General features: G+C 27.6%; 2 protein-coding genes across 5 annotated transcripts; one reads left to right on the top strand and one right to left on the bottom strand.

Annotated features, from left to right (window-relative positions):
• The first annotated feature begins 5,464 nt into the window (after positions 1–5,464).
• On the top strand, positions 5,465–8,432 carry LOC137827011 (transcription factor JUNGBRUNNEN 1). 4 transcript variants are annotated; one of them, XM_090293384.1, is made up of 3 exons: positions 5,465–5,831; positions 6,178–6,473; positions 7,929–8,432. In XM_090293384.1, the coding sequence occupies exons 1-3, from the start codon at positions 5,633–5,635 to the stop codon at positions 8,301–8,303; spliced, it is 870 nt and encodes a 289-aa protein (XP_090149510.1). In that variant the 5' UTR covers positions 5,465–5,632; the 3' UTR covers positions 8,304–8,432. The 4 variants fall into 4 exon arrangements, with proteins under 4 accessions (XP_090149510.1, XP_090149512.1, XP_090149511.1 ...); XM_090293386.1 differs by having other exon boundaries at positions 5,488–5,831; positions 7,933–8,432; XM_090293385.1 differs by having other exon boundaries at positions 5,492–5,831; positions 6,175–6,473; positions 7,933–8,365.
• Positions 8,433–14,486: 6,054 nt separating this feature from the next.
• Positions 14,487–19,093, bottom strand: SWAP70 (Pleckstrin homology (PH) domain-containing protein). Its single transcript, XM_068628550.2, has 10 exons — positions 18,958–19,093; positions 18,757–18,864; positions 18,408–18,469; positions 18,227–18,310; positions 18,077–18,108; positions 17,888–17,969; positions 17,176–17,404; positions 15,904–16,131; positions 15,476–15,768; positions 14,487–15,121 (listed from the first exon to the last, which is right to left on the bottom strand). The coding sequence occupies exons 1-10, from the start codon at positions 18,967–18,969 to the stop codon at positions 14,779–14,781; spliced, it is 1,473 nt and encodes a 490-aa protein (XP_068484651.2). The 5' UTR covers positions 18,970–19,093; the 3' UTR covers positions 14,487–14,778.
• Between the last annotated feature and the right edge of the window lie 974 nt (positions 19,094–20,067).

Genomic DNA, 20,067 nt, shown 5'->3' with positions numbered 1-20,067 from the left:
AGGATCAACTATAACTTGCAACTTGATACAATATGGTTTCGTACTTAATTACCTAATTTAGTCCACATTTTCTCATTTAATTTATAAGGAATCAAATATAGTTTCGATTGATTAGAAAGGTCATATCTGGCCAAATCACACTAACATATTTTCTCTATTATATATGAGTACAAAAAAACTATTATCAAATGTCTTAATTTGGTTCATTTTATCATTTAAAAGGCAATATTTTTTATCTTGCAGTATTATCAAATTAAAAAAAATATGAATAAGAATAGTTAGAGATTCCAACTTGAGAATTTCTTATCATATTTGATGATCGATACCAAACTTAATAACGACACTTGTTAAATTTATTCTTTATACATCTCAAAGTATCTTAAAAAATTAACTGAATAATAATAATTAATAAAAAAAAATATTAGCGACCAACAGAAAACATATTTAATTGAGATGGATTTTAAAAGCATATATTTTTTACATTATGATCAATATATTATAACTAAATTAATATTATTATTAAAAAAATAAATAGAATACATCTTATAAAAGTATTTTAGTATGGATTCATGTTTCTTCTAAGAAACATGAGACGCGTAATAATCTGACCGCTTCTATTTTCAATTTTTCATGAAATCATCAAATTATATATTGAAATTTCCTTATTCAAAAATAAATAAATAAATAAAGGAAAGAAAGAAAGAAAGAAATAGAAGATATGGAAATTTGAATTTTCAAATTCATTATTTAAAATTAAAAATATTTTACTATATAAACTATTGACATGGTCGCGAGATAGATAATATTACAAGGTTTAAGAAGTTTCTTTGAAGAATTGACCACGAGTCAGTCTCGTACATTATATATATAATCAAATAATTAAATATTTAATTGATTAAATTTCAATGAAAATAATTCATAATTTAGTTCTTATATAAAATTATTAAATAAGATGATAATAATTTATGAGGCTCGAACACCTCTCTTAAATGGTGTGTTGTGTAGGACACACATATTGGATACGGACACTCGTAAAACACGTATTGGTGAAGTATCCAATTCAAAAAGTATTTGTTAGATTTCTAACAATTTTAGCACGATTCTAACACAATTTTAAAAAGAAAAAATACATTAATTTTTTAAAAACTCAAACTTATTGTATGATTATAAAAATAAAGAACAAATTCTTTTGAACTAGTCATGAAAAATATTTTTCTGATAAAAAAAAAACTGAAACATACTTATGCACATAAATTTTTATTGTCAAATTATATAATATATAAATATGTATTTCCATATCTTAAATTTTAAAAATTATAAATATTTTCATATTTATATTTATGTCCGTGTTGTATCAGTGTTTATCTGACTGTCTCTGGTACTTAAGATAATAATTCTCCTTATAAGACTAGCTTCACTATTCTCATAATAAGCTCTACTCTTGTCATAATAAGCTCCAGAAAACAATGCCCGCGACTTGTTTTTTAAAATAGTAAATAATTAAATACTATGCTAAATAATTACCAAATAACATGATTTGCTGTAAAGATATTGAATTCTCAACGTAATTTAGTGTAATTTTATTTAAGAAAGAAGAAAAGAAATTTTATAATTTTAAGTTTCTAAAAAATAATTATTTAAAAAAATTATTTGAAAATAATTTCTTTAAAAAATATTTAAAAGATGATTATACAGAATGTTTTATTAAGTTTTAAGTTTTTTATAAACTTAAATGTTTTCAATTGAGTTTTTATAAGAAAAAAAATATAATTTGAGTTGTAAAAAATATATCAATATTTAAAAAATTATATTTTTTAATTGAATCTCTATCTTTTAATTTTATTATTTATTGAGCGACCGTGACTCTTATTTATTTGATGGATCATCTTGTTTATTTTTTTATGCATATTAAAAAAATATAAAGTTTTGTAATTAATATAGAAAAATAATGTAATTAATGTGAAACTACAAGTATTTTTTTATAATTTTCATCAAAAATATATTAAATAATAAAAACTTTTATTGTCACATCAATAGTGACATTGACAATCGTTTGATTATTATAGGTAATAACATAGAAATTATTAGGAAACATCACAATGTCGTTACATAACCTGTTTTTATCTAAATTAATAAAAACTATTTACCGTTTTTAATTAACCATAATATTATTTTATACTCACTACAAAATTTCATATTTTTTAATAGAATAAAATAATAATCACGTCATCTAGATATTAAAAAAATACAAATATAAAATTTTAAGTATTTAATATACTTAAAAGTATTAATAAGTATTTAATTGAAAATACCTAATTTCATCAAGAACTTAAAACTTAATTTTAAAAAAATCATTTAAAATAATTATATAGAATATAATAATTTTAAAATAATTATTTAAAAGCATATATTTTAAGCAATAATTATTTAGAAAAATATATAAATAAAAAAAATATTAACATTTATAAATTTTAATTTTTATATATACAATTTTGGTTTGGAAAATTTTTTATATAATTTGAATTATTTATTTGTGAATAATAAATGTAATAATTAAAATATCTATAAATGTAATCATTATTTATTGTAATTATTAAAAAAGGTAATAATTTATAAAAATATTTTTTTTATAAAGAACCCCATTTCCTACTCTATTTTTATCGATATTGTTATTATCATAATTATTTAATAACTATGTGTATGATTAAAATAAATTTTAAAATCATACCAATAACAAAATTTGAAAATTGGCTTAGAATTTATTTTAATATAGGATTTATTTTTACATTTTTTACATTTACATTTACTTAATCTATATTTTATTTATAAATAAATAGTTATTAATATTATATATTTTAAATATTTTTTCTAAATTTTTATTCAAAATATTCATTTTCAAGATAGTACCTTTTATTTTAAATATTTAAAATTCATTTCTCTTCATTTTTAAATAGAAAATAATATTAAAACTCAGTTCAAAATTCGATTGTTATTTTGACATTATTACCCCAATCATGTTTAGAAATTGATTATCTATATATCGAATTTTAAATTGTAACACTAAATCCTACTATTAATAATTATTTAACACAATATGCTAATGGATATAAAAAAAAGTGAAAGTGTATTAATTAGTGCTGGTGGACCATCTTTTATTTAGATAAAAAAAAAAAGTAGTCTAAAATTTCAATTTTTGTTTTATTTTTATACGAAAATTGTGTTGTATTTAGGACCCAATATGTTAAGTTAGTGAATTATTTTATTTAATATTTTTATTTATTTATTTATTTATATTTTAACCCACTAATCTACATCTTTAAATAGGACGAGTTACATTTTTTAATTTATATTTTCAAAAATAATTAGGTTATTTTAGACTTTTGATTAGTTAATATCATAGTGGATCTAATGGTGTGTTTAGATTGAGGAAGAGATTTGAGAGAATGAATTTGGAGTAATTTGAGAGAAAAATAAAGTTGTTTGGATGGAGGTATGTTAGAATAAATTTGTAAAAAAAAATTATTGAAGTTTGTAAGTGATGTGATGGTTGTGTGAAAGTTTGTGAGTAATTTAATAGATATAATAAATTTAAAATAATTATATATAATTTAATATAAAATCTTTAAAAATTAAAAATAATAAATAAAAAAATATATTAATAATTAAATTTTAAATTAATTTTTATTTATTATTTTAATTATTCATTTTATTATAATATAAAAATATATTAAACATTATACTTATATTTATATTAAAACATAACTTTTATATATAATTAATTTAAAAAAAATATTCACAAATCTTTTCAAACCACAAAAAAAGTTTGAAAGAATAAAAAAAACATTGTTTTTTGTGATTTCTAATATTTTTTTTCCAACTTTTCCTTCAATGATTTCATTCACATTTTTTATTTGTCTTTCTTCTTCTAGAAACAAACGGGCTTAAGTTAGTGGAAAACGTGTCAAACTTCATTATTTTATCATGTCTAGTACTACACTATATAATTAACTGAATTGAACTTCAACACAATTATTAAAATAGTTCTCGGAAAAATTAATTAAACTAAAATGTTTTTAAATTTGGTGTTTAAAAAGTGAACTATATCTTAATAAACTCTTAAACTAAATTGAAGTTGTTTCAAATTGAAAAAAGAAATCTATGAAATCTCATTTATTCGTTTTACATTTTTTTACCTAGTCTCTTATTTTTGTTTTTCTTACTAATATATGGTTCTTTGTTTTTACTTTTCTTTGTTAGCAATGAAATGATTCTGGTTTCTGCAGCTGAGAAAACCTTGTTTGTTTGTTTGAGAAGCATCCCCAACCATGAAATCTTTGAGATTCCAAAAATGTTTGTTTTTTGTCACTTTCACATGCTTCTTTTCTTCTTTTTGGTAGGTTGTACTTTCAGGGACACAAAAACACAAAGTGGTGCCTTTCACTGAATTGTTTGCAACTTGCAAATCAATTTTTAACCATTTTCGAAATAAATAAACAAATATTCAATAAATAATTTATGGTAAAAAATACTAAGAAAATTTAAACATTTTTCAATCTCATAGAATGGTATATAAATCTTATAAAAGACGATGTTTGAATTGTGGATTCTATACAGCAAAAAAAAGTCTCATCGGTAAATTTTTTATATAGGTGTTTGATTTTTGATAAAGTTAGATAATGTTTGATTGTAGTTTATTAAATTACTTATTAAAATGCTATTAAAGTTATTTATAACATAAATTTAGTAAGAGTTTGTTAAATTTATGATGTTATTAGTATCGGGTCACCTACCAATACTCAACGTGTTTTGGAGATTTATATAATATATAAATCTTGGGTTTGTAAGATTAAGTTTAAAATTTATTTTTTAATATTGATATTATATTTTATATGAGTTTTCTTTTCCTAGTAAACATTATTTTAGGGTGGAATATAATTTAATTAATAATTCTCGGAAAATGAAAATGAGAAAACAAAACAAGAATAGCAGTAGTCCTTTGATTATTACATTTGAAGATATTTAGAAATTAGAAGTGAAGATTGATGTTGATGATCATAATTTCAGGCACCAATAATCTAATTGGTGAAGTTAGCTTTCGAAAATTCTCTACAGAAAAATAATGACTTTGAAATCTCTTTTGACCTTTTCCCTTCTTAATTGCAAGTACCTGTTCCATTCCAATAATCCACATGTGTACATCATAGTCAAACTTGTGCCCACTCTCATAGACTTTACTCTCTTGTTGCCCTCAAAGCTAACACTTCATTAACTTAATAATAATAGCAAACCATATCAAAATAATTAAGACATCATTTTAAATTCAAAGATTTAAGATAATCAATTTTTTAAAGAACCCTATTTTTCAAAACCTTAAACAGATTCATATGTATGTATGAGGTAAGCTTCAACTTTATTTTTAAGACATCCACACACTATTTAATGGAAATATTTGACTTGACTGCAGCTGCTGCTAATATTCAATTTAGAGGGAAGATATTTTGACAGAGTTTAGTTTTCCTTCAATTTACTCAATGAGGTGACAGAAATTAATATAAGTACATGAAAAGGAGGAACATAGCTTACACATTAGAAGAAGGTTCCCAAGTTTCAAGTTTTGCAGAGACCAACAACAATGGATGTGCCCAAGTTACACAACACTGATGATGAGGACAAGAAAGAAGATGAAGTTGTGCTTCCAGGGTTTAGATTCCACCCAACAGATGAAGAGCTTGTGGGGTTTTATCTCAGGCGAAAGGTGGAGAAAAAGCCTCTCAGAATTGAACTCATCAAACAGATTGACATCTACAAATATGATCCATGGGATCTTCCAAGTAAGTACTTTTTGCATCTGATACAGCAGATGAATTGCATCAGTTTGGTTACGATTCTGCATGATTCAAGAACTGAATGAAACAGCTTAATACTGATAATAATTAACATTTACCATGATTTTCATGTGAAGATCTAGAAACTCAAACTTGAATAACGTGTTATTATAAATTGAAAGGAAGACAAAGATTTGGTACATGTAGTTTGAATAGGGTAGTTAGTTAGGTGAGAAAGTAGCCACCACCCAATTTGATTTTTGTAATTTCTATAGGGAGAAAAGTTGATTTGTATTGAGTAATTGTTGATGGTTTGTAATCTGAAGTGGTGTTTTGTGTGGTGGTGAAGAAGCAAGTTCTGTGGGGGAGAAGGAATGGTACTTCTTCTGCATAAGAGGGAGAAAGTACAGGAACAGCATAAGGCCTAATAGAGTAACAGGATCTGGATTTTGGAAAGCCACAGGGATTGATAAACCTATATACTGTGTTAAAGAACCTCATGAATGCATTGGTCTGAAGAAATCATTGGTGTATTACCGTGGAAGTGCTGGAAAAGGCACCAAAACTGATTGGATGATGCATGAGTTTCGTCTCCCACCCAATGGAAAATCTACCAATACTCCACAACCTAATCACATTCAAGAAGCTGTAAGTCAATTATACTAATTAATATTTTACTTTCTTCATCCCACACTAATTCTAAGACTAAATTAGATTCACACTGCATTATATTTTATCAAAATTTTAAAACTCTACCCAATTTATCCCTTGTTTTAAAAACATTCAATTGCCACTTTTTTTTACATTGCATATTTGCTTTCTTAAGTCTTAAAAAGTATTTTTTAGATGTCTTGATGAGAGATCGTTGTAATAGTGAAAAAGTAAATTTGAAAGCAAATTCAGGAGATTATATTGTAATTTATTCTAATATAATTATGATTTTATACAAATTAAAAAAATAAACAAATATACTATTTTTACAAATATTAATTTTATTAAAATTGTCTAGTTGCTGTCCATAAATGCATATTTTGACTATGACAGATAGAACAAATTTTTTTTTTATTGAAATGTAAGAATATTTAGTCAAAATAAAATTTTTTGAGAACGTAAGATAATTATTACAAAATTTAATATTTTATAATTTTTACTTGAATAATATTTCCATTACCATTCCATTTTACACTTGACTAAAGTTTCCATATAAATATATATGTATATATTAGGAAATACAGTAAAAATTATAAATTTTATGAAAAAAATATTGTTTATCTCTTTAATTATTTACTCGTTTATTCCTAATATATGAAGTATTTATTCATTAAGGATAGTTGTAAAAAAGTATTTAAGATACCATTAGTTTTGTAAAACCAGTATTAATTAATTTGAAATAAAGTGGAATAGAGGAAGGGGTATAAAAGTCAATATACTATCTTCTCTGATCTTAGAAGACTGCGTGTGATGTTTCTTTTTTAAGTTGTATTGAAAAGAAGTATAAAAAAATGTTAAACTAATAAATCCATCTAGAACCCTACGTAAAGACAAATGTGAGATAACATAGTCAAAGGACCTCAAGTTTCTCAGATTCGGATTCCAAGCATGTTCATATTCAACAAGAAAAGTAACAGGATTTTTTACAAGTTAATTATTAAAATAGTCAAAATTTTAAAAAAATACTAAATTATGTCAAAAAGGATAATTACTAATAGATTAATACATACAAACAAATTTATTTATTAAATAATCACATCAAATACGTATCCATGCCAAATATTGTATAAATTGGTATTTTATAAACATTTTATACAGTAGTTTAAGTTGGAAATCTCGTAATAATATTGAGTAGAGATTAAAGTATTTCATAATATATAAATAGATGCAAATCTTATTTTATAAATTGATTTTATGAAGTTGAGTTAGGTTTAAAATTTACTTATCAAACTGATATTAGAGTCATTTTCAAGTCTATCATAATAAATATTTGTTAAACTTACCAGATCCCCTGTTATCAAGTCATTATCGAATTCATCCATTGAGTAGCTTAATTGTTATGTATTTGCATGGTATTGAAGAATTTGAGATTTTTTTGGGTGTGTTTTGCAGGAAGTGTGGACGCTGTGTCGAATATTGAAACGAGTCCCATCATACAAGAAGTATACACCAAATTTGAAAGACTCAGCCACAAACTCTTCAAGTTCCAAAACATGCAGTTTAGAATCTGACAACAGCAAGCCATACTTGACTTTCACAGACTCACCATCATCACTGCTCCTTCAACAGAATGAAATTAAGAAACCAGTTTTTGGACATGGTCATCTACCTCACCCTCCAACATCCTTCTCTTACTCAACTTTTTGGAATCATCATCAGAATCTGGAATTTGCTCATGAGAATTGGGATGATCTTACATCTGTGGTTCAGTTTGCTGTTGATCCAACCAGAGTTTCTCATCATTGTAAAGACTCTAATAAATTTTGATACCATTTTCATTTTCATGCTTACACCACTTATAGCATAGTAACATGCATACATATTTCCTAGATCTCTCTCACCATATTCTTTTCTTGTGTGAAAACTTGACGTAATATATTAACTTTTTCTTGTTCATCTTTCTTTCTTTATCCTGTTATCTTTTAATTGATGAAAGATATATATATATATATATATATATATATATATATATATGAGATGGAATATAATATTCCACCAAAAAAAAATAGGAGTTTCATTCAATTGTTTAGATATGTTTTGATAGAATGGAATTAGATTTTTTTACTTTTCCCTAATTAAATGAAAAGAATGTTTATCAGTTATGTTTTTAATTCTTTAATTTGAAACATATTCAGTTTTTATTTTAAGAAAATCATATTGACATCTCGAATTCAGAAAAAAAAAATGCATTTTTAGTTTTTAAACATTAATTTTTTAAAAATAAAATATTTTTTCTTCAGAACTGTTTTAGTGCATAAACTATAAAGATAATCAAAACTGGGTTTTTCAAATTTAAAAACTAAAATATTTTTTGAAAGTTTAAGGAATTAAAACTTATTTATCCTAAATTTTAAAGACTGGGAGCATAGGTCAATCTAGGAATATAAGAAAAATAATGAAATAGAGTATGATAAATTTTACTAATTTCATTTTTTTTTTTAACAAAATTCAAACAAAACAAACAAAAAAATCTTGTTCCATCATGTTCTACTCCAAAACTTAACTTCCACCCAATTGAACACTCTCAACAAGGCTCAGACATATTCAGATTGAGATGAGAAGTGATGTGAAGTTGTGAACAGTTAGCAGTCCCATCAGTTCAGGTCAATACTTCCTTAACACAAATAAACAACTTTAAATAAAATTTTCTTGACAAAAATATCAGTAGAAATGTTATTTTAATATCAATTTTATGAGTATGAGATTTCTAAAATTTAAGATTGGTTTTAATGAAAAATTGAACTTTATACTTGTGAGGGAACATTCCAAACATGACATTTAAAAAAAAAGGAAATTACAGAATATTTTAATTATTATTGTATAATATGAGCAGTAATGGTATTATTATTAACAATTCGACATGATCCAGCTGTTAAAGAATATTATAAATATATTATCATTATTAATTGATAAATTAATAAAGATATGAGAAAATAATGAATAATAAATATAATGTAAAAGAAAAATTAAGAAAAAAAAAGAATGTCATATTGAATATCCTAAATTAGGATCCCAATATATTCCTAGTATAATATTAAATTAATATTTTGATTAATAAAAAGTTTGGTAAGAAAGTTTTATGAAATTGGTGTGTTGTACTACTACGGCCAAAAACTAATTACTTTGAATTGACTATGTTTTGTTGTATTTAATTTCCAAGTAAGTGCTTAAACATGAGTTGTGTGTATACATCACGTTGTCTACCATTTCTGAGAATGAAAAGGTGGGAACTAGGAGAGGTAATATTTGGGCTAACTAAAAGTCAATTCAAGGTTCACTGGTTTATCTGTTATGTTCATTGGTTTATCTCCACAGTTATTGTAGGGTGGTTGGATATTTGTGGTTCTTTATTTTTCAAATGTTTAATCCCAAGTTCAAGTTTTGGGGTAATTATTAATCATTATTTTAGGTTATGTAATGGCCAGCCATTTGTTGCAGACTAGGATTTATTATTTTTCGGATTCTGAATTTGAAATGGTAGACCCATTTGAGGTCCTTTCATTTAATTTACAACCATATAACATTAATTGTGGTGGCTTTGGTAGTTAATTTTTCTTTAGTGGTGTGGATTTGAGAGACATGACAATGATGAATTTAAATTTAAGAAGAAAGAGAATAGAAAGTAGGTTTTATTTTTAATTCAAAGAAATTAAAGAAAAAATTGTGAATAATAGATTAATTAAAAAAATTAAATGATAAAATTGTAAAGATATAATTTTATTTTTGTTTTAAAAATTAATTTAAGATAAAATATGATTAGTCTATTTTTACCTAAAACTCTCCTGTAATTAAAATATTATTTTCGGATGAACTCGATAAAAAATAAATATGAATTTTCTGACATTGTGTATACATACAAAATTATTAAAAAATATATTTTGATAAAATTAAAAAAAAAATTGAATAGCAATAATTATAAAAGATTTAATTAAAATTGTAAATTGTATAAAACTTAACAAAATCAACTTTTAGTATAGAATAAATAATTATATTTTAGTATCTACATTGAATTAAAGTCTCAAAATAAAAGTTACGAATTAATTAACATTGTCAATATATATATAAAAATATATTAAAAAATTCATAAAATTAAATTAAAATTAAACTATTATTGTTAATATTATTGTTTTATAAGTTATTTTGACTGTTATTATTTTCATTATTTATGATTTTCTAATTATTATTTTATTTTCATTTTTTATTATTACTTCAAAAATTTATTTTGATTATTATTATTAAAAAATAATTTTATATATTATTAACAATTATTAATCTATACTTATATATAAAGGGGATTTTCCTCTTAACTGCTCTTATTTTTTTTTTCCTATTTTATCCTTATATTAATATTTAATTTTATTATTGTATTATGGTCATTGTGTCATTTCTTATTCCCCTCTGAATTGCTCTTAATTTTTTTCTCATTTTATCCTTATATTATTATTTAATTTTATTATTGTATTATGATTATTGTGTCCTTTCTTATTTTTTCTACAATATTTGGTATACGTAGTGGGACGGTTTTGAATTGAAAAAAGAGGTGAAAAAGCGGTTTTGAATTGAAAGAAATGTGGAGGAACAATTATGAATTGAAAGAGATGTGCGGTTATGAATGGAAAGAGAAGTGGATGAGTGGTTATGAATTGAAAGATAATTTATTTTGAAAATTAATTGCATAATGAGAGAGTGTTTGTTGTATGAGAGAGAATTTAATAAAATATTTAAAATAAATGGAGCAACCGTTTGAATTGAAAGAGATAATTTATTTTGAAAATTAATTGCATAATGAGAAGGAGTGTTTGTTTTTATGAGAGAGAAATAAATATTATGAAATGTGAGTAGTGGTCAAACGTGAACAATTTGATTATTACTTAGCGGTTACCACTTTCTTTAGCAGTTTTCACCATCACCATTTACATCCACTCTCTTACGAAGGAGTAGTTTTCACCAGTTACATCTACTCCCTTATAAGAAGTAGTTGAACGGTTACCACTTTCTTCCACTTTCTTATAAGGAGTAGTTTTCACCAGTTGCATCCAAAGAAAAAAAATGTTCATAAATTTTGACACATTTTGAATCTTCTTCCTTCACGCTCCATATTCTTCTCCTAGTCTCACCCATCTTAGTTCCTCTTCTATCACCATTGTACAACAAAAACCACCATTGTTTCCTCCTTCTTGCACTTCCCAAAGCGTTCGAAGCGGAGACGTGTCTCATTGTTATAGGATTTGTACATTTTTGTTTCTATTGCTTTCTTAATTTTTTTTTATATTTTTGTATGAATCCTAAGTCCAGTTTGCGGGCAAAGTTTTTATGTCTACTGATGCTTTGATCTATTAGATATTACATAAGTTGGAAGTTTGGTAATTTGTATTTACTTTATTATTTTTATTTTTTCAACTTCTTTGCCATGGAAGATGTGGATTCAATTGATATGGTGATAGATTCTACCACTTCCAACATACATCCATTTGCATTATGTTTTGACATTGTTTGCTAGTCCATTTTTTTTAAACCTTAATTTTAATCTTGATAACCTTACAAAGTTCAAGATTACACCCAAGTTAAATCAAAATTTAATATTCAAAAACAATAAAATGAAAATATAAAAAAATTAACATAAAATCTTAATAAAACTATTATCAATGGTGCATTTAGATAATTTACATATCTTCTCATATAATTTAATATTTATTAAAATTATATAAATATATAAATAGTAAAAATGAAAAATGCGGATACACAGTCACGTGAGTGCATGTGTTCCTGCTATGTGTATAACATATAACATAATTAATGTATAATCTAATTCATTATGTTATACTAGCGGGAACACTGACACTCACGTGCCTGTGTATCCGCATTTTTTATTTTTACTATTTATATATTCATATAATTTTAATAAATATTAAATTATATGAGAAGATATGTAAATTATCTAAAGGCACCATTGATAATAGTTTTATTAAGATTTTATGTTAATTTTTTTATATTTTCATTTTATTGTTTTTGAATATTAAATTTTGATTTAACTTGGGTGTAATCTTGAACTTTGTAAGGTTATCAAGATTAAAATTAATGTTTAAAAAATATGGACCAGCAAACAATGTCAAATAATGCAAATGGTTGTATGTTGGAAGTGGTAGAATCTATCACCATATCAATTGAATCTACATCTTCCATGGCAAAGAAGTTGAAAAAAATAAAATAATAAAGTAAATACAAATTACCAAACTTCCAATTTATGTAATATCTAATAGATCAAAGTTTGCTCGCAAAGCTAGACTTAGGATTCATACAAAAATATAAAAAAAATAAATTAAGAAAGTAATAGAAACAAAAATGTACAAATCCTATAACAATGAGACACGTCTCTGCTTCGAACGCTTTGGAAAGTGCAAGAAGGAGAAAACAATGGTGGTTTTTGTTGTACAGTGGTGATAGAAGAGGGACTAAGATGGGTGAGAGTAGGAGAAGAATATGGAGCGTGAAGGAAGAGGATTCAAAATGTGTGTGAACATTTTTTTTCTTTGGATGCAACTGGTGAAAACTACTCCTTATAAAAAAGTGGTAACCGCTCAACTACTTCTTATAAGGGAGTGGAGGTAACTAGTGAAAACTACTCCTTCGTAAGAAAGTGGATGTAAATAAATTTATTTCTCTATCATACAACAGACACTCTCTCATCATTCAGTTAATTTTCAAAATAAATTATGTCTTTCAATTCATAATCACTCCTTCACCTCTCTTTCAATTAATAATTGTTCCTTCACATCTCTTTCAATTCAAAATCGTTTTTCCACCTCTCTTTCAATTCAAAACCGCCCCACTACGTATACCAAATATTGTAAAAAAAAAGTAAGAAATGGCACAATGACCATAATACAATAATAAAATTAAATATTAATATAAGGATAAAATGGAAAAAAAATTAAGAGCAGATAAGAAGGGAATAAAAAATGACATAATGACCATAATACAATAATAAAATTAAATATTAATATAAGGATAAAATAAGAAAAAAAATTAAAAGCAGTTTAGAGAGAATTCCCATATATATATATGCATGTATAGATGTATAACATATGATATAATCATATTATCCCTTATATAATTAGGACCGTTAGAATTAACTTTTGTCATTTCATATACAATGAAACCACAAATCAAATAATGTGAAAGCTGAACATAAATAATGTAGTTATGGAAGAAAGTACAACGGGACCCACAGAAAAACGAGGCACAGTGCAGATGATTAAATTTGTAAAAAGTGATATGCAACTGGTTTCTGGTCTTTTTGGACTTTCCTCTTATATATACAAGGATGGTTAAAGTGAATCGTCCCATAAATCAGTCTTTCCTATTCAGCCTAAATTAGTGAAAACAAAAGTAAAGAATCTACTTCCCTCCACATGAACAGTACTTATGTGGAAACAAACACTGCACATGAAGGTTTCAATTACAGGAGTAACCTACAAAGGTTGCTCATTTGTTGTGAATATAAGTAAACTTAAAATTGTGTTGTAGACACTCATGAATTTGCTACACATTTTGCTCCCCTTGTTCATGAGACGAAGTCAGAAAAAAATATTTGCCCTTTCAATTATAACTTAAACATATTATAAAATTAATTTATAATAATAAAAGTAATTTAGTCATTTTATAATTTTTTTCTCCGCCACTTTCTATCCTTTTTTTCTTAAATAAGGTAAGATAACCTCACTTTTCATTTTCCTTTATCACTCTCAAATCTACTCTCAAATCCAAACACAGCATGTAAGCACTTACCTAAATGTGAAACAAAGACACGCTAAGTCTCTATCAGATATTATGGGTATACCGGGGATTGCCGAGAAGGAACACGCTGGAATAAGTCTTCAAATGATTGGCAATATATTTATGCCTTTGTACAACAATTAAGCCAATTTTTCAATGAGCGAGAATGTTCAATTGAGTTTAATAGTTTGTTTAGGGTGTTCTATTCATTGTGGATGAAAAAAGGGCTCTATCCGTTGATCAAATGTTACACATCACAGAAGATTCATCGGTCAGCTCGTGTTGTATTACATTACATTTACATCAGAAAAAAGGTATTCACTTTCAGGACAGGGTCACATATCACACGGCTTGATTAGGCAATGATAAAATGAAAACAATAAGGTGTACATGCTCATCCAACAAAATGATATAATTACATTGCCTAAATTGAAATTTGCTCTATGTTGTATACCTGTGAATAACATTAGGGCTGATGGAAAGAGTTAGCTCCTTGTTCATGGTGATGATTAGTACCTGGCTGGCTAACCACAGGAATATCCAAGCTGCTTCCATCAGTTTCAGGTGCTACTTCCCTTACATCAGCTATCCTCGCCTCTGTTGCTTGAATATCACTCCATTCATTGTCTCCAACAGGCTGAATGTTCACCTGATCTGTTGCCACGTGAACGACATTCTCTGCAGGGGCGGGCATAGCTCTAGAAACACTCAGGCACGCTTTATCCACATTCTCTTCTGTGGGGTCAACATGCTTTGTATCTGAGCATGACTCTGTCTTCTCAAAAACTTGAGTTGTATCAATGTGTTGCCTGTTAAAAAGAAAACTATCTGTTAAGCCAACATTGGTTTTATGATGAGCCACATTTCATAACTGATCACATATTCAACCTCATAAAATACAAATAAACCATCAAAAGTTTCCTTCTCTTTCCCAGTTTTGCTAGGTATTTATATCTTTTATGTTTTGGTGGGAAAAGAGAAAAAGAAAAACTAACATACCCCACTCCAGGCTATGTGAAGATACGGGGAAGGGTCTAACAGACTGTTTTTGGATTCAAACCCATCAACCAGTCACCAAAGCAAAAACACTTTACTGTTTGCCAAGTATTCAACAAATCTACTTTAACAAGATAGAATTTAAGGGCAAAAGAAAATAAGATTACCTCTGAAGTTGGGCTTTTAGTACATTCACATATGCAAGAAGCTCTTCCTTTTCTTTTGTTGCTGCAGATTCTCTCTGAACAGCCTCCCTTATCCTAGCTTCAGCATTTGCTTCGGCGACCCTAACCTTTTCTTCTGCTCTAACTACAGCTGCTTCCAAGATAACATCATGTTCTCTAGCTTTTGCCAGCTCGGTGCGCCACATATTTGCTTCCTGAATAGCAGCATCTCTCTGCCTGGTTAATTGTTCTTTTTCTTTGCTTAGGCTCCCAATCTTTTCTTCAGACTCTTTTAGCTGCAAAAAAGAATAATAATAAAAGATGAGATGAATATTCAAGACCATTGCAAGTAATACCCATAGTATTAGCCAAGGGTTAATTGTCCCAAGCAGTTTACTGAGAATCAGCCCTAAACCAGCAAAATGGCATACCTTCTGCGTAAACAACTCTTGCTGCATCCCAGAATCTTTATTCAAACGCTCAATTTCTGCACATGCAATTCTCCTATGCTCATCCATAGTATAAGCAGCAGATGCTGCAGCCTCAGCAGCTTCAGCAGTCTCAGATAGTTTATCTGCTATATCTTTAATAGTTGAATCACGTGCCCGAAGGTCTCTAGACAAATTTTGTAGCTCCTCATCCTTCACTCTTAGTGTTTCCTGTAGAGTGGAGTAGCACCTTCAGAACCAAAAGTCCAAAGCAATAAAGAACCATAAAGGCGCAAGAGACAATAAATACCCACATACAAACAGTCCTTGTCTAATTAAAAAACAAATAATTTCTCTATTTATATCCGTTGTCCTCATTTCCTCTTTAAAATCTTGGCCATTACAACCCCTCCCTCCTATAATAGATAATACTATGAGAGAAATAAAGATATTCCCCAAGGTATTTTATCCTTTCATTTGTTTACTTCTTTTTGCTAAGCAAGTGAACATAAATCAAGAGTTTGAAAATGTGGGTTAGCCAAGTAAACAGTAATAAAAAAGGGAGACCTCTCCTAACTCCAAAATTAAAGGAGGAATTTAACCATCTTAAAACAATATTGCGACAAAAGAAAGGCATGTTACTACTGTTTAATACATGACAATGGCATACAAAGAAGCCTTATCATAATCCCATCTCAACCATATTGTGTATCCTCGCACAACCATTGTTTGATGCATTATAAAAGAAGTATGACAAATAATTCAAATCATAAACAATCAAAATTCATACAATTTCTTTATCAAATGTTCTAGCTAGAACTATCTAGTTAAGGGTGCATTTGGGTAAGGTTCGGTAAAAAAGTACTTTTCTATATCACTTATTTTCACCTTCTAAGAGTTGTACGAAAACAGTTATGAAGGTTTAGATAACTTTTTATCATTGTACATGACACTCCTTCCACAAAAACAAAAGTTTCCAAAAAAAAATATTCATTTAATCTTTGCTGTCACGTTGGGAATGTGTTAGGAACCATGAGTGGGCGAGCCAATGGATACTTGGATAGAATGGATGAAGGAATGAAATGAAGAGACTAGTTATTGATATATGAGTCTTTAAAGAAAGGGAGGAATTCTCCTTCCAAGGATTTCAATTTCACCTATATACAGAAGAACCAATGTCGTGTTCACAAATGCTAACAATTCAGAATGATCCCTCTACCCTTGCACATTTGACACAGAGAAAGAAAGACAGAATAAACCAGAACGAGATTATACCTTCATGATTGTTAAATCATCCATAGGACCATCAGTAGTCCTATTATTCATCATTCCCAAAGCATTTCGCAGTGAAATCTGCATTGCTGCTTCTATTTCTTTTGAACATTCCAAGGCTGTTGAATTGGCTGCAGCAACAACCGTTGCAACAGTTCCTAACTTTGTAGAACCATTCCCACTTAAGGAATTCACAGCTTCTTTATGGGCTTTTAAAACCAACTGAGTTGCACTAATGTCAGATGAGTAAACGGTTAAAACTAAGAATTATAATTATAATAAATAATAATAAGAGGAACATAAATATAAAAGCTGAACTATGACATAGAATTAGTATTCGGCAGGTCTCCCTTTCCAAGCAAATGTATATTTCCATGAACATAAAATTACACTGTTCAGAAGATTTAGAAAATCGTGAAGGACTGCAGTTATTACATGAATTTTAAAAATGACAGAAGTAAACAAAGTTTTGCAAGAAACTAACAAATTAATGGTAAAGCTCTACATGGTACATTTAGGTTCAGCCGAGCAGTAACTTGTTTGCAAGCTACACACCTCTTATAAATCTTGCAAACTGATGCTTTGTAATACAAAAAAAAAACATACATACTAATACATTCAACAACATAAAATAAAACAAATAAAAAAACGGCTAAGATTATATTCCATTTATTACAAACAAAGGAAGAAGAAAGTGTGGGATTGCAAAACTTACTGTAAAGTTGACACCCATGCTCTAGCTGCACCAGGAGTCTCGGCACAGAGGAAGTAATCCTTTTTCTGCGGTGTCCCAATATCTAAAGAGGGCAGTTAAGGTAAAAAGCAGAGTGATTTTCATTAATCTGTTAGCAGCTAGCAAATTCGCTGCAAGGACTAAAAGCCATAAAAATGACAAGAAGGATACAAAAGCAGCAACCGTCATACTTTGGAAGCCCCCTGTAACACGCAGAAGTAAATAAACAACCATGTCACGTATAAAAAATCCACCCAACAAAACTCGTATCATATCTGGAAACTAGGTTAACTACGCTTATGTTAGAAACACCGTTCTTACTGGAAATTCACAGGAGATACTGTGATCGTGCTATTAGCATCAAATAAAATCGTCCCTTTCACGGAAGGTTCGTTTCGTCTTATCCTAAAAAAGGGAAAACATCCAAAACAATACAGAACTTCAGTAATCAAAGTGATTTCCAATTCCTCACGCAAAGAAAAACCAGCATGCATAGACATACTTGTATTCCATTCTCCCCGTTGTCGGGTCCAAGATCACCCAACGCTCGTTCCATTTTCTCAGCTGTGAACACAAAAGCGGTTTTTGCATTTAGCTAGTTTTTTTTTTTCCTAAAAGAGACAATTAAGGCTGCAGAGATGGTTTTAAAAACAAAATTGGCTATCCAAACGATTACATAGCAAACAACAAAACAGAACGCATTGTAATTGTAATGTAACATGATCACAACATCGCGTGAGAAAGAAATAACAATTGGAATTAGGAAAAGAGAAGAGTAGAGGCGAAAATAAAGTGAAATTGAAGCGAGAAATGAGAAATTGGTATTGAGATAAAGGGAGTGCGTGAATTACGGTTTCAGATCTCTTGAGAAGTGGTCCCTGCAACAAGTTTCTACCGGAAGCGGATGCGAGTTGGCGCTTGATCTTCTCCAAGCTATTCTCTGTGGTTTCTGCAGCTCGCTGTCATTGCAATTCAGCTCAGAGTTATTAGCGGCGATTGAAAAACATGAACGCAACAAAAAGAGAGAGAGAATGCGTGGATTGATGAGTTACCGGAGAAGCCATGAGCGTAGATCAAGAGTTGAAAGAAGCTCAAACGCAAGGGTTTTGGGTGATATTCCCCAGATTTGCGTTTTGAGTGTTTTTAGAATATTGCAAGAGATTTTAATTTTTGAAAATTAAACTATTTATTAATGGAAAGGACCGGTAGGTTATTTGCACACTGACTTGCAGTTGTGTACTTTCTTAACTTATTTTTTGTAATATTCATTTAGAAGTAATTAATTTTTAACAAAAATTAATAATTAAAACATATGAGAGCAAATATCAATGAAATCTATATATAAATTTTTTCCAATTAAATAGTTAGCCCAAAATAAATTTTTAATTTTCTCAATTTTTTTTCTTTGTTTTATTCTGTTGTTTTTGTTTAATATCTCGAATTGTTTTTTGTCATCAATTATAACAAAAGGAATTATAAAAAATGAAAAACGAAGATAAAGATGACAAGTAGAATAAAGAGGGCCAAAAGTGAAAAAAAAAATATTATAAGAACTAAGCTATCATTTCATCCAAATTTACAAAAATTTAGCATAAATGCACTAATGGAAACACGTTGACAAGAACATCACCCATGATCAAGTAGGAATGTAAAGGTAACCTTTGGATCTTCCACCCACCTTCAATAAATTCATCAATAATCCTTATATTTATAAGTACTCACTTCAAAAATTGCAAAATATGTTCATTGTGCAAAAACTTATGGAAACACGAATATGAATACTACACGGATACGACACAAACACGAACATGGAGATACGGCTAAATTTAAAACTATAGCACACGGGATACATGACTATATATATTAAAATGTAGTAATATATTTTGTTATATGAAAAAATCAAGAGAAACATTTATAAAAAATAGTTTTAAAAAATTATGTACTTATGTAAACTATAGTGTTTGACTTTTACATTTGATCATCTTCATTAAAAAATACAACTTCTAATTTTGGTTCATCAAGAGATAAGCTAACAATATCAATAATTGTTATCCAATGAAAAGTCATCTTCTGCGATATCCTATAATTTAGTTTCCTCTTCTTTGTAATTTGTGGAGTTTATTGAGAGAAGACGAAGATTATTATGGACAAATACTATATCA

Source organism: Phaseolus vulgaris, chromosome 8 (assembly GCF_051622355.1).
Source record: "Phaseolus vulgaris cultivar YP4 chromosome 8, ASM5162235v1, whole genome shotgun sequence".
Classification (NCBI taxonomy): domain Eukaryota; kingdom Viridiplantae; phylum Streptophyta; class Magnoliopsida; order Fabales; family Fabaceae; genus Phaseolus; species Phaseolus vulgaris.
Note: the sequence above shows the minus strand (reverse complement) of the source record. Positions and strands in the feature narration are given on the sequence as shown.